This window comes from Rhinolophus sinicus, linkage group LG03 (genome assembly GCF_036562045.2).
Source record: "Rhinolophus sinicus isolate RSC01 linkage group LG03, ASM3656204v1, whole genome shotgun sequence".
NCBI lineage: Eukaryota > Metazoa > Chordata > Mammalia > Chiroptera > Rhinolophidae > Rhinolophus > Rhinolophus sinicus.
The window spans coordinates 19,281,639-19,296,854 of NC_133753.1; the positions used below are offsets into that span (position 1 = coordinate 19,281,639).

The following is a 15,216-nucleotide window of genomic DNA, read 5'->3' on the forward strand; positions in this document are numbered from 1 at the left end:
CAGTAGTGCTATAAGAAAGTGATGGTGGTTATATGTTAATAAGAAAATGAACACGTGCATTTTTACAAAAAGAAGTCTATTTACTAAAATATACCTACGGTTAAATCTGTTTGAGCTTTCTTTACAGGAAACAGGAATCTAAGAATTTCAATGAAACCCCTTACTAATTCCTAATTGCTGCCATTTATGTTGTCATATATTATTCAACTTCCCTGTCATCTGAAACAAAGGGGCGACTAAAGAAAAATACACTGTGGACCACTATAAACTGCTCAACTTCATACAGTTTGGTGTGTGTTGAAGATTTTGGAATAGTAAAATTGCCAGATTATTCCTTGCCCTTTTCAACAGATATCTAAACACACCTGTAGGTGCAAAAGCCACAGCAGCTAATAGACAGGATTTCTGAATTTCACTGTTGTTTCTACCACTTGATCTTGCCCTTACTCTAGAGAAAATAAATGCAACAGCAAACTTTTGCTTCTGGGTTTTTGCTAAAGAGGCCAAGATTCCGTGGGTTGATTAGAGCACGGTAATGCTGCCTTTGTCTTTATCAGCCAAAATTTATTGAATCACCTCTTGTGGCCAGATTGTGTGCTATGCTAGTACTAAATGTTATGAAAAAAGCAAAGGTGTGAGTGAGCATCATAAAACTCAACCTCACACTGAACTTCCCAAACCCATCTGCATGCGCATGTGGTTGGATTCGTGGTTTTGAGCACAGATTCTTTAGCACTGGCAAAATGAAATTCTTCCTGCGTTCATCTTCAAACTTCTAGAAATAAGCCTGTCAAGGTCGCATCTCTGAAATTCTAGCTAAGAGTCGATACCTAGAGAGGGATTGGATTAAGAATTACGTAAAACACTCACTGTTACAGCTTCTGGCTGCTGTCCTTTTTAGCTGGGGATTTACCACAAAAATAGGTATGTAGTAAAACTGCCACGACTGCATTCAGGCAGCTTGGATTCACATCAGTTCTGCCAACATGACTGTGAAGGTTATTCAGTTGCTTCATCTGTATAATGGGATAACAATAGTGTCTACATATGGAGGTGTGAGGATTAAGTATATTCAAAATGGAATTCTATTTTTATGCGTCAGTTTTCTATTATGCTACTAAACAGGATCAGGAGTGAGGAACTGATCACTTGCTTGCCATTGCTGTAGGCCCGTGGAAGTCCAGCTCCTTAGGCCTCTCAGATAAACCATTAGACACAATGTATTGGTCCTTTATGAAGTAGAGTCTTATTGTGAATTTTTCTTAGTTTTCAAATTCCATATGAAATTTAGGCTCTTGTAACATTTTCAAAAGAGAAACAGTCTCTTACCTTAACCCTTTGTGAATGTGTGATTGAGGCCTTCTAGAAAATTGACTGAAGAAAATTGAAGACAAGTTAAGCACCTGTCATTTGCTGGTGCCATTAATTCTAACAGTAGGGACTTGTCTGTGCCCTTCAGAGCATTAGACTATGTAAGGCAGAAGTAATTAACCAACCTAAAAAAATAAAAAGTTTCCCTGAGCCTGGACGAAGTATTTTGCCCTGGAAACTAGCATGCTATAGGTCTTCACGGCATCTCCAAAATCCAACAAGTTTCTTATTTAGACTATTCATCTGCTACCGGTTCTTGTCTCTGTAGCACTGTTAACTTTTGGGGAAAAGTGAACTTGGAATGCCATGTAATGTGAGAAGACTCTAAGCGTGGAACCCCAGCCAATCTCACATTAAAAAATAAATTAATTAATTAAAAAAAAACAGTTTGAATATGCATCCTCTTACGTCTGTATGCCAGAATGGTGATTGTAAGCACATTCACATGCAGAGAGAGAGAAGGACAGTTAGAAAATAAATGTACGCCCCAAATATCACTTAATCATGAAATTATGAGACCTGAAATGCCTGTAGGCCCGGAATCATTGTCTTCATTACTTTACATCTTATTGCTGCACACGCCCTCAAAATCTCAGTATCTGTACATGTAATTTCCATAAAATAAATGCAATTAACTTTTTCTTTGTATAATTCTTACACCTTTTGCTTATGCATATTTCTTGTCCCACTTCCCCAGTAACTAAAAAGTTCCTGAAGAACAAAACATATATGCTGTCTGTGTCTCTATATCTATGTACACAGTTGATGCCAATTGATTGCCTAGAATGTAAGAATGAAGAGAAAGGCAAGTGTACCAGGAAGTACCACTGATACGGAGGAAGATATGTAGAAACAGCACATAGACAGATATAAAAGAAGGCACAACTGAAATAGATGATGAGAAAGTATACAGATGTTAATTAAGATATGGGAGATGGAAGAGGAGAGTAAAAAAATAACTGCATTTAAGAAGGGGCCAAGGATTTTTTTAAGGTTCACTCAAAAAAGTTGCCATTTGAATATGCATCCAAATACATAACCAAATATTTAAAATAAACTAGTATGTGAAAACATGCTAGAAAAAAAGTTTTTTATGCAGTCACTTGTTTATATTGAAAATTTTAAGGAAAATTATTTGCATAACATGTTGGATTTTACAGTAGGAAAGGAGATCATTTGCTTATTTTAATAATAAAATGAGTTTAACATATTTAACCTAGGTGGAGAGGGTCACTTCTGAATGTGAAATGTTACGGAATAAAAAGGGGAAATAAAGTTTTAAAATTGCAAGTCTGTTGGAATCATTGTTTATGAATTTTTGAACAATATTTATTAAATTTATTGGGGTGACATTGGTTAGTAAGATTATATAGAATTCTGTAATACATCATCTATATATCACGTTGTGTGTTCACCACCCAGAGTCAGTTCTCCTTCTGTCACCATATATTTGACCCCTTTTCCCTCATCTACCACCCCCTCCTCCCCTTACCCTCTGGTAACCACTAAACTGTTGTCTGTGTCTATGAGTTTTTGTTTGTTTGTCTTGTACATTTGTTGCTTTCAATTTTACATCCCATATATGAATGAAATCATATGGGTCTCAATGTTTTCCATCTGACCTATTTCACTTAGCATAATAATCTCAAAATCCATCCATGCCATTGCAAATGGCAGTATTTCATCTTTTCTTATGGCTGAGTAATATTCCATTGTATATATGTACCACATCTTCTTTACCAATCATCAATTGAAGGATACTTCGGTTGTTTGCACATCTTGGCCCCCATAAATAATGCTGCAGTGAACATAGGGATATACATATCTTTACAGATAAATGTTTTCAGATTTTGGGGATATCCAGAAAGAGGATTGCTGGGTTGTATGGTAGTTCCATTCTTAGTTTTTTGAGGAACCTCCATAGTGGCTATACCATTTTACATTCCCAGCAGTATGTAAGTGTTCCTTTTACATAACTTCTCCAACACTTTTTATTACTTGTCTTGTTGATAATAGCCATTCTAACAAGTGTGATGTAGTATCTCATTGCGTTTTTTTTGTATTTCCCTAATAGCTAGTGAAGTTGAGCATGTTTTCATATATCTATTGGCAATTTGTATGTCTTCTTGGGAGAAGTGTCTGTTGAGGTCCTCTGCCCATTTTGAATTGGACTATTCGATCTTTTGCTGTTGAGTCGTATGAGTTCTTTATATATTTTGGATATTAGCTGCTTATCGGAGGTGTTGTTTGCAAATATCTTCTCCCATTCAGTTGGTTGCCTCTGTTTGTTGATAGTTTTTTTTTTGCTGTACAGAAGCATTTTAGTTTAATATAGTCCCATTCATTTATTTTTGCTTTTACTTCCCTTACCTTTGAGGTCAAATTCTTAAAACCCTCTTTAAATCCAAGGTCCATAAGTTTAGTACCTACATTTTCTTCTATGCAGTTTGTTTCAGGTCTTATATTGAGGTCTTTGATCCATTTTGAGTTAATTTTGGTATATGGTAACAGATAGCAGTCTAATTTCATTCTTTTGCACATTGCTTTCCAGTTTTCCCAGTACCTTTTATTAAGAGGCTTTCTTTTCTTCATTGTTTGTTTTCAGCTCATTTGGCTCAATTATCTGCCCATATATATGTGGGTTTATATATGGGTTTTCAATTCTGTTCCATTGGTCTGTGTGTCTGTTTTTCTGCCAATACTGTGCTGTTTTAATTATTGTTGCTTTGTAGTATAAATTGAAGTCAGGGAGTGTGATAATCTCCAGCCTGGTTCTTTTTTTTCAGGTTTGCTTTTTTAAAGAAATAGAACAAAAAAATCATCAGATTTGCCTGGAATCACAAAAGACCCCAAATAGCCAAAGGAATCCTGTTTATGAAAATTTTATTCGATACATAACCTTTTGTTTAAAATCACCATGGCATTCATTTGTATTGTTCAAGGACCAATATAATTCTTGGGGAAATTTGTATTATATTGTTCAAGGGCCAATATAATTCTTGGGGAAATCTATAATTTTACTATTTAAATGAATACAGCATATATGGTAGCTGAAACCACTCGATCTCCTAAACCTCTATATTGGAGTCTATATTGAGGAATCTTTCCTACACGTGAAAAAATTAAATGAAGCCATTTAAAGCGCATGGCAGTTTAAGTAAGCACAAGTGGCAAAAAGGCTAACAATCATATAAATGTTAAGCAGATGGAACAAAATATTAAGTAGTTTAAATGGAACTTGAAAAGGAAGATTTTACAAACTTGAAGAAACAACACATGACTTCCAGCTTTAAAATGGCAAAGTAAGGGTGTTTCTGTTCTTCTCGCAAAAAATCACATTAGAAAAATAAGAATATGAAGAAATAGAAACACTTTTTACACGTTGACAACTAAAAGACATCTGTAACTCAAAGTCGAAGAACACTGAAAGAAAAATGGTAAAGTGACTCAGAGCAGAGAAGGTGAAAACCAGTGTCTGTCAAGGGAAAGCAATGGAAAGCAAGTACCATTCGCTGTGCAGAATTTCAGAAAGGCTTTTGAACTGGAGGTACTAATTACTGCAGAAGGAGAGGGTGGAAATGAGTACATTGATGGTGTCTGCAGGAGGAATTAGACCCTCAACTCTCTGTCTCCATCCTGACCCCAACACACACCCTGTGGAGACGTAAGGAGAAACTCTGGATTGAAGATAAGGCAGAGAACAGCATCGGGGTGAAGTAAGAGATTTAAAATAGGAAGATTAAGGGAAAGCGGTGAGAACAGCAGTTTCTAATGCTGTCTACGTAGTTCCAGAAATACTGAACTTTCCCTAAGAAAAAACTTCCATATACCCATAATTTGGAAACTCTGCCCCACCAAAAACAAAACAAAACAAAAAGCCAGTGACCACCTGATTAGCCTACAATTTAATTGTGTAGTTCTCAGGTATCATTTGCAATAATTAACTCAGTGCTACGCATTGGTGTCTAACAGTCCCTGACATCTCAAGGACACAATAGAGCTTGATGTTTCGCTCACAGAAAGTCCAATATGGTTGACAGCTCTCCTCTGTCTTGTATCTGTGCCATCTGAAACATGTGGCCTCCAAGGGCCTCATGGCAGAGGTTAGGATGGAAGAGCCTAGCACACAGGCTTAGCTGTCTTACCCCAGAACTGACACATGTCATTTGCACTCACAGTGTGTTGTTCAGAACCATTCACATGGGGGACAGTAGGAGAGAACATGGAGTATTGGGTGGCCGCTAACTTCTCAACAACTCTGCGAACTTAATGTCTAGGTTCTCGTAAGACCTTTCACTTTCTTCTCATGCACCAGCCATGGGGTTTGTTGTTTAATTCATTGAATACTTGTAATTCATTTTAAATTTAAAAGCTAATATCTATTAGGTGCTGGTTCTGTGACAGCACTAAGAATATAGAGATGCATATGATACGTTCTCTAGTCTCAAGGTTATTCTACCATTTAGACTCTTAGTTTACATTGGCTTTGAAATAATCTTCAGGTCATTCCCTCTTAATGTTTCTATTGCTATGTGTAAATCAGTGACCAGCTAATCAGACTGTAAGTCATTGATTTATAATCAGCAGGATCTTGTGTTCCTGAAACAAATATTTAATTTCAGGTTATTCCCTCAAGTCTTTTGAACACTGTACCTCTTTTCATTTTTAACTAAAATAATTATTAAGAACTCTTCCTTATAATGGCCATATGTGTGGATCTTTAATGTGCTTCGTTGCTAAGTAAACTGCAAATTCATCTGTTTTTCAGTATTACCTCGTGGTTTATTTCTGATGTTCACTGAAGCAGGTTTGCAAATTAATATTAATAGGAAATGCTCTATTGAAAGTTTCATAGCATATCAGTTGAAGGTAATTATCCAAGAAGAATTTTCATATCTGAATCAGTCTTGCAAATGCATTCCATATACTTTATAAAAGGAAATCATTCTTCTGATTTGAAAAGATATATTTACCTTAGAGATATTATTATATCTGTTCTTATTTGAGTCTCTCAATTTATAGCTTGAACTGCTTATACCAGGGGTACAACTGGTTTTTGGTAGTTGGGTTCTGAGAATCTTCATACAATTTTTATACTGTTTGGTTTCCTTCTGTTTTCTTTCCCAGAGTACCCGAGTGGCCTTGGACCATCTGGAGTCTGTGCCTGAGAAACTGAGCCTACTGGAAGATTTCAAAGACTTCAGAGTGAGAAAGAGTTGGCTTGTCTCTTTTCATATTTTTATCTGAGTTAGAACATTGACATCTTCCTGATGTGCAAAGAAAATTGTAGCGAGGGATGGAAGACCAAAAAACACTGGGGACTTTTCACACTCCATCCTATCAGAGTTCATTGACATTTGTGAAGTCAGGATTGAAAACAATAAATGTATATTAGCACAATCTGGGAAAATAGAGACTTTTACCCTAACCACTAGAAGCTCATTTGGCCCCCTAAAGCTTTAGCAATCATTTAGAAATAGCGAAGAATTAAAACAGGTTACACATTATATTGACAATAGCTAACTTTTTTGATAAACAATTTTAATTTATGAATTATCTTTTCTTTTAATGGCAAATTTCCAGAGTATTGTTTGTTTAAGAGATACTATCATGTGCAGGTTGTCCCTATACTGTGATATATGAATTGAAATCCACATAGAGTTTTAGATTTTATATCCCCTGCCATTTATTGATAGAACTCTAACAACAAAGCATTTCATTAGCAATCCAATTAATTGCATGTGAGGATTTACCTCCTGTAATTTTGCTTAAGTTCCTCATAGAGGAGCGATACAGAGCAAATAACCCTGGCGCCCAGTCCTGCCAGACCAGGACCAGGCCAGAGAACGTCTTTACATATCCTTTGGGGATGCATATATAATGGACAATTTTAGCAGTTTGTAGTTTCTTGACCTTGTAAGGCTGAAGCTAATAATGGTGAGAGTTCTCTTGAAAAGCTTTTAACCTCATTTCACATTGGCTTTAAAATATAACTTATGTTATATTTAGGTTCTGTTTAAATCTAACATATTCTTTGAGGGTATAATAAATAGGAAATATAGCCTGACTATGCCATATTGATTTATTGGTGGCACTGATATGATGAGGCTGTCAAGGTCTACACTATCTTGAAATTACCTTTCATTAAGCATATTTTGGTAGTTCGTAATTACACATTTTTGGGTGGGATCCAGGATTGAGCTGACACATCCAGACATCCAGACTATCACAAATAGAACAAAACCAAGTGTTTGTAGTATATTTGAGTAACTTTTCAATTCTTTCTCATGATTTGATATTTGCTGTATAAATCCCCATCAAAGAATTATGAAACCAGTGTCCACAAAGATGTGATTTCTACTCACCTTTTTATTACCCACTGTGGATAGTAAGGAATATGTTACACTTATATTCTTTCCACCTTTTTCTCTGTGGCTAGCAGAAGTCATCTGAGTGAGTGAAGGGCACAGAAGAGAGGGTGTTGGAAACAGGTCGCATTTGTCACTGAGAAACAGAAGCCTCTCTATGCCAGCATAAAAATATAAAGTTTCACCTTTAGTGACAGCTCACTTTTTCCCCAGTGGCATACACTGAACTGAATATTCATAAGTACAACTTTAAAGTTTTATTTTCCACTATTACCAAAAGGGTTTTTTAAATTGTTGTTATTTCCTTTATATAGGCTAATGATTATTTGCAGGTCATATATATATATATATATATATATATACATATATATATGCACACACACTCACATATGAAGACGCCTTAGTAAAATTTTTAAGGACAATATTTTGCAAAGTTTAGAATTGTACTTTCTGATAGTAGTCATTAAAATTGAAACCTTTAGCTTTAAAATGTAAAGGAGTTCATTAGCAAGTGTTATGCGCTGCTATGTGGCAGGCAGTAGCTAAGTGCTTTACATTTTTCGAAATCCTCAGAGATACCCTATAGACTGGGGTAGGGGGCGGGTATTTGACCCCTTGTTACAGCTGAGGAAACTGAAGCATGGAGTATGTAAGCTGGTGCTGGGAGCTAAGCCTGTGTATTAACCGCAGAGCCCAGCTCCTTTGCCCTGCTGCCTCTAGCTTGAAACCCATTGTATATGTACTCTGAAGCCATCTATACGATTAAAAAGAGCTCATTTAATCCATTTAGTGAAAATAATGAGACAGAGTCTTAATAAAAATACATAAAGCCTTTAGATCATTAGATGTAGATTATATTTTCCAGGTCCCTAAAACTCTAAAAATCAGTGTGCTGTGAACGAGAGTCCAAAGACCTAAGTTCTGGTCCAAGTTCATGTACCAGATGAAATGACTTAATATCTCTGGGGATATCTCCTCATCTATAAAACGAGAGACTTGAACATTTTCTCTATGGTTCCCACTCACACTGGCATCACTAGCAGTTATCTTAATACTACCATCTATGATTCTAAGTATGAATATGAATCTCATCCTATTTAAATAGTCTCGACTTCATTCTTCTGTAAACGTGTCATAGTCTCTCTCATTTTTCTAACCTCATTTCTACAATCAGCTGTACAATCTCACATTTAAACATTATATGTTTATTATGGTGGAGAGGGAATACCATTGTCTTCCAAGTCCAATCCACCACAGATTACCTAACCTTGGGCAATTCATTCTTAACTTCTCTGGGTTTTGTAGGGTGTGTTTTTTGTTTTGTTTTTGTTGTTGTTTAATGTAAAAGTGAGAACTTTGGAATTCTACTGTAATACTCCTAGCTTGACCTTTCAGTAAGGTTCTGGGAACTATTTGGGGAAACTAAATCCCATAGATGGTTTTTCTTACATACAAAAATCAGTTACCTTCATTTTATTTTAATTTCTAATTCATAATAGAAATGGCTAAAGAAATGGCTATAGTGACTGTTTGTTATGTCCCATCCTCTCCCCCCCAAAATGAAGGAAAAATAGAAAGAAAGGAGGGAAGGAAAGAAGGAAGGAGGGAGGGAGGAAAGGAAGAAAGGAGGGAGGAAGGAAGGAAGGAAGACTGGCCCTGGAAATTTTGCTTTCGTAATTACTTTTTACCTGAATCTTTTAATGCCTTTGAGGTCAGATGAGATATCCTTAAGTTTAAAAATCTACAGGATATAATAGTTAAAAAGCAGAATGTTATTTAAGAGTTAGTGAAGAAAAATTGCTCTAGTTTTACAGGCAATAGTCCTCTTTTTTTTTTTTTTTTTTTTTTTTTTTCCTACAAAAAGACTATTTTGATGCCAAATACTACTACAAGTGACAGTACACAATTCCAAAAATGGTATGTCATTAATGACCATCTTTGGAGAACTTACTGTTAATTGAACGTTTTTCCCTCAAGTAAAAGGTGCCAATCATTTCAGATTGGCATAGAGACTAGTTGTAAAAAGAATGTAAATAACCAATATGGGACCCTATGTCATTTTTATAGTAGCATCCAAAGTGATTGTTTTCTTCTTTACCCTTACGGACCTATGATTCCCCTAAATATCTCTCTCAACTCCTGTTATCATTTATTATCTACATATCAATACTTTCTTATTCTAATTTCAAGTACTGATTTTTTTTCATTGACACTTTGTTGTTTTTCCAGGATTCCCACAGTTTATCCCAGAGAATTGATGGGAGATATTCCAAATACAGAGTTCATAGAGAGTCCCTTCAGCAATGCCGAGATGACCCCAAGTACCGAATCAAAAGCTTCAAGGTAATGTCCTTTATGTATATTTTTCAGTCTTTGAGCATTATTCATGTTTATGGCTACAACCTTCTAAGCAACCCCTGCAGGGTTCGTGTAAGAGTACTTGTGAAAGAAAAGATATTCTTCAATATATGAAATAGATTTCCAATTTTGTGGGAGAAGAGAATAAAAATCCAAAGATAGTACCTATAACTCTTTACCTGGGAACTAACCTTTAAGTTTGTGCTACTGTTGCTTGTATGTTGTTTGTCCATAGGAATTGATGATCTTAAGAAATCCTGAGCTAGGAAACCCCTGGTCTCTTGGTTGGTTACAGGCTTATTGTGAATGATTTCTCTCTTCTCTGCGTAAGTCCAGCTACTCTTGGTGCTGAAGTCCTCAGCAGGTCAAGTAACATATAGTACTTTATAAACTATAGTCTTGGCATTTATAGTTATTCTTTTCCTGAGGATATAAACTCCATACTACTATTTCAGTTTATGATTCATTAGGGTGTAACCAACACAGGACACTGGGAAGATTTGACCCTATTGACAAAAAGCCCACCATTCCCTCAGTCTCCCCAAGTTGCACTTGGGTGTGGATGATTAAAACCACATTTGACCCTGAGCAGTTCTTAGCCTAGAGCAGGGTTTTGTGGCCTTGGCATTCCTAACATGTGGGCCAGGTAATTCCTGGTTGTTGAGGCTATTCTATGCATTGTGGGATAATTAGCAGCATCCTTAGAGTCTATTCATTAGATGCCAGGAGCATCCCCCATGCCAAGTTGTGGCACCAGAAAATATCTCCAGACACTGCTAAATGTCCCCTTGAGGGCACAATGGAGCCCCATTGCGAACACTGAGCTAGAGAGACTCCATCTATATTCGAATGTACACTCTAAGTCAATTTAGAAGGAAAAAAAAAACCCTAAAGGCTCTTCTGGCTTTCTGATATTCTTAAAAACTTCAGTATGTGTGAATATTCATTACACTGTGTATGTTCACGTATTACAGCCAAATGTAATTATTTCTAAGAAGCTTTTCCCTCCTCTGAATGTAATTGGATAGAATGCTCAGTGGATGTAAAGACTGTGTTCATTTCCATAAGCCCTCACTAGTGTGCTTAAAATGAGCACTCCACTTCCCCCATTCCGACCAAAACTTAACACAATTACACCATGTTATTGATAGCCTTATTGTGAGAGGGCATCCTGTGACTTTGTGCCTTTTCACCTTTGTTTTCTGTAGGTTGATATTATGGATTATAACCTTGTTGTTTCGTATAGCAAATTTTAAGTTTACTAATCATCTTCCCTCATGCCCATCAGGCCCATATGCACATGCATTTCTCTATCACTCATGGGGGGCTGCTAACCTGAAATGGAAATACAAGGTTTAGACAACAATAGCTAATAATAATAGCTACTCAGTATCGAGCCAATCACATGAAATTGCTCTTTTTGTAGGTGTCGCATGCTTCATTGCGTTCGTTATCTCATTTAAGCTTCACAGCTACCTGTCAGGTTGGCACCATTATTTTTCCTCTTTTACCGTTCAAGAAAGCAGGGTTATAGAGCAATTAAACAGTTGTATCAGGATAAAAACCTAAATCTGCCTGGCTTCAGTCATCTATGTCCTTGACCACTAGACTATTACAGTGTAAATTTGGGCCTCCTGCACTTTAATTTTTCTAACAGTCACCGAATGTAGGATTATATTTTTAAAATGTAAAAGTCAGTTGTCTCCAAAAAATACATAAACACATTACATGCCTCTTAGTTCAACAGAGGTCTAGATGCAAATGAAACATTTAAAACATCATTTCCCAAAACAGATTTGATATCAGGTGAATCAGTGCTATCTAGTAGCACCCAAATTGATATAAATCAGTGCAATTTCCATAACAGCATATGGCAAAGCTATGAATGTTTAACATGTTCAGCAAGTAATCTCATTGGAGTCCTCTTTAAAATTACATTTGCAGCTGAAGAGAAAATCAGGCCTGGTTTGTAAGTGAGGCCAACACTTAGCAAAATGAGAAAGAAGGTTTGCAAATAGATAGTGCAAGTATAGGAAAGGGCCACAAAGCACATTTTATGATGACGTGTTGCACATCAATACCACTTAAGCATTTTAAAATATTGACCCATTTCAGTGATGCATATGTGACATGTGTCTGGCCTGAAACAGTGCAGTGATCTAACACGCAACTCATGAGGATATCACATGTTTTGTAGTCGTTGGAGAGGAAAATGTGGGAGCACATTTTTGCTGATTGTAGATACCAATGATCATTTACTTCTATGCTTTTTATGAAAATTATTTATTTAAAAAGACTGACAGGGGAGGCAGTTTCAAAGGAAGCTTGAGCTCAGATGGGCAGGGAGAAAATTGGTCATTTCTTGCTTCATGGATAATCAGAAGAGCTACCGCCAGTTAATCATTGACATTCTGTAGACAATGCTTCAAATAAGAGGCACTGGGACTCTTTCAATCAAAAGAGAAGCTGTCCCCCTTTCATAAGACATTATTTCAACAGCTCTTAACTTCCACATGTTTCTCTAGGACAAAGTTCAAAGAATAGGCACAGGGCAGGGACTTGAATTCATTGATTCTACTAAAAAGCGGTTCTAGGAAATCAGTTACTGTAGGATTTAGTTTAATTCAACAAACATATACTGTGCAGCTACCGTATTGCAAAGCCCTGTACTACCTGTTAGACGTGAGGATACAGAGCTCTACAGATGCCAAAGGCATGGTCTTCCAGGAGGAAACGGTTATTAATTTGTCTTAATCCCTACAGATTAGAACAAGAGTCAGCAAACAACCACCTATGGGCCAATTCTTGCCTGACAATTGCTTTTGTAGATAAAGTTTTATTGGAATACAGCTACATTCCTTTATTCCCATCTTGTCTGTGGCTGCTTTCACACCCAACAGTAGAATTGGGTAGTTGCAACAGAAACCATATGGCTCAAAAAGCCTAATATATCTACTCTCTGGCCCTCTACAGACAACGTTTGCCAATCCCTGGTCTAGAGAAAGGAGAAATTACCTGTCTAGTCTTTTTTCCTTTGCTCATAGGTAAAATATTTCCTCTTCGTTATTTACCAATCAAATAAATACTGCTCAAGCTCTTTGGAAAGTCTTAATGCTTATACACTCATTCAACAAACATTCATTGAGCATCAGCCATGTGCCAGGAATTTACTAGACGCATGGGATTCTGAACAAAATAAACAAAGATCCCTGCCTTTTTGGAACTTCCATTCTAATCGTAGGATATTCATATTTGCTGTTGTTGTTTTCATATAACATTCAACAAACATTTATTGAGTTTCTACTCTACACAGGCACTCTGCTAGGGGCTAAAGAGAATGGCACAACAAGAAAAGTCATTACCAGTCCTTAGGAATTCAAAGCCTCCACACAAACAACTGTAGTGGAAACGAAAAAGGGATAAATGCTATTAGAGAGGCCTCAATAGACTGCAGTGGGATTTCAGAGAAAAGAAAGATGCCCCAAAGTCTTTTGAAAAGAGGTGTGGTGACAAGGTACAGGGAAGTGTCGTATCCACACGTCTCTGGAAGAGTCGCTATGAGCATTACAGTTGTGGAACCCTGACCGTATGCTATTGACAGACATATCACTGTTGGAATAGCAGAAGCACATTGGCGACTGGCTTCTCTCATGCTGTTGCTGATGTAGGAAGGCAGTGAGACATCCAGCATGGTCGCCCCGCTGGTGGTGGGGAGGGTTAGCAGGAAGTGTACAAATCAGGTTCTCTTTCAATCCAGACTAGATCTTCTCCTGCTTTTCCTATCATGGTGGTCACCAAACCCAAAATGATCAGATTTTGAGGTTTTTCAGCAGGACCAACGTCCACAATTCCCGAGGACATAATGTAATATATTGTACTAAGCAGACCGAGTTAACTGACAAAGTCTGATCTACAAGTTTATATTTAGAATTCAAATCAAAGCCAAATCTGACACAACCTTTTCTCTGTCTCTGTGTACACTACAGGAGCATTTCACGGCCTCGCCTTCATCAGGCCTTATTGGGTTTCTGTAGGACAGAGTCTCCCTTGCTGTCCCAGCTGTTTCACGTAGAACAGAATGTTCAGAAGTCAGCCAATAGCACAGCATTGCTAGTCTGAATTCACAAAGGAGCATGGTTTTCTTTAAGAAACCCTCATTTGCTACCTGCACTTTTTGCTCTCCACCTATACTAAACATATGGTTTTAATTAGCAATGGATTCTTTAATAAAATCACAGGAGGCATGTTTTGTTCCCGTCTTTCCTCCTCCTGAAAGGAAAAATCGTGATTTTTTTTATTTGTAACTGAAGAGTTAATGTGTAACTTTTTTTTAAAGAAGCACATGTTTTACAGGATAAGATGGGGTGGGTGAGAAAGTGTTGATAATGGCTTTTGACACAGTTTATGAAAGCGGAGTTTGCCGAAGCCCTTTGTCATATTTGTTCAATGTAAACATGTGTATGGTATTGATTACATGCTTTTCTCCTGGAAACTGTTTTTCCCTCCTTGACTCTCTTTGTGGTTTGTTAATACTTTGCCCAGAGCAATTAATGGCTGTTAGACTTTCTCTCATAGGTCAGGTATTTCTGTCCGTACCTTAAATCCTTACAATAGTAGCTTCAAAAGCATGCTACGCATAACTACTGGTGCAAGTCAAGATTATAAGTGCTTTTTATTTAATGACTATTAAAATGTATCACTAGTGCATTATTCAGGTAATTTTACAAATATTGCTTGGGAACAGTAGTGGCAACCATGGGGGGATTTGAGGGAGCTTTAACCCCGTAATACCCCAATTATCTCATTTATAAGCACCTCTTTCCATGCTTTGATAAGAAATCATATATTGAACTGCTTTGCAAATATAGCTGCATGCTTCCCCCAACCCAAACCAATTTTCTCTCCTATATAGAGACTTAGGGTACAAGGCTAATCTGTAAAGTAACATAAAATAGAAAGTATAACTATAGGCGAATACTGAAATTTGGGACATGCTTTTCTCGTGGACTGTATGACTTTTGAGAGTAGACACTGTCTGCCTTGTCTTTGACTCCAGAATGCACAGAATACACATATGCATGTTACACTCATGAGTGAACATTTTTTTTCTAGCTTCAGC

General features: G+C 36.9%; 1 protein-coding gene across 9 annotated transcripts in view; it reads left to right on the forward strand.

The window, feature by feature from the left end:
• The window catches only part of CEP128 (centrosomal protein 128), a 343,545-nt gene that overhangs the window by 314,104 nt on the left and 14,225 nt on the right, over window positions 1-15,216 (forward strand). For all 9 annotated transcript variants that reach the window (XM_074327098.1, XM_074327091.1, XM_074327093.1 and 6 more), the window contains 2 exons: window positions 6,499-6,576; window positions 9,969-10,082. In XM_074327098.1, coding sequence (XP_074183199.1) covers window positions 6,499-6,576; window positions 9,969-10,082 — 192 coding nt within the window. The remainder of the gene's footprint in view (window positions 1-6,498; window positions 6,577-9,968; window positions 10,083-15,216) is intronic.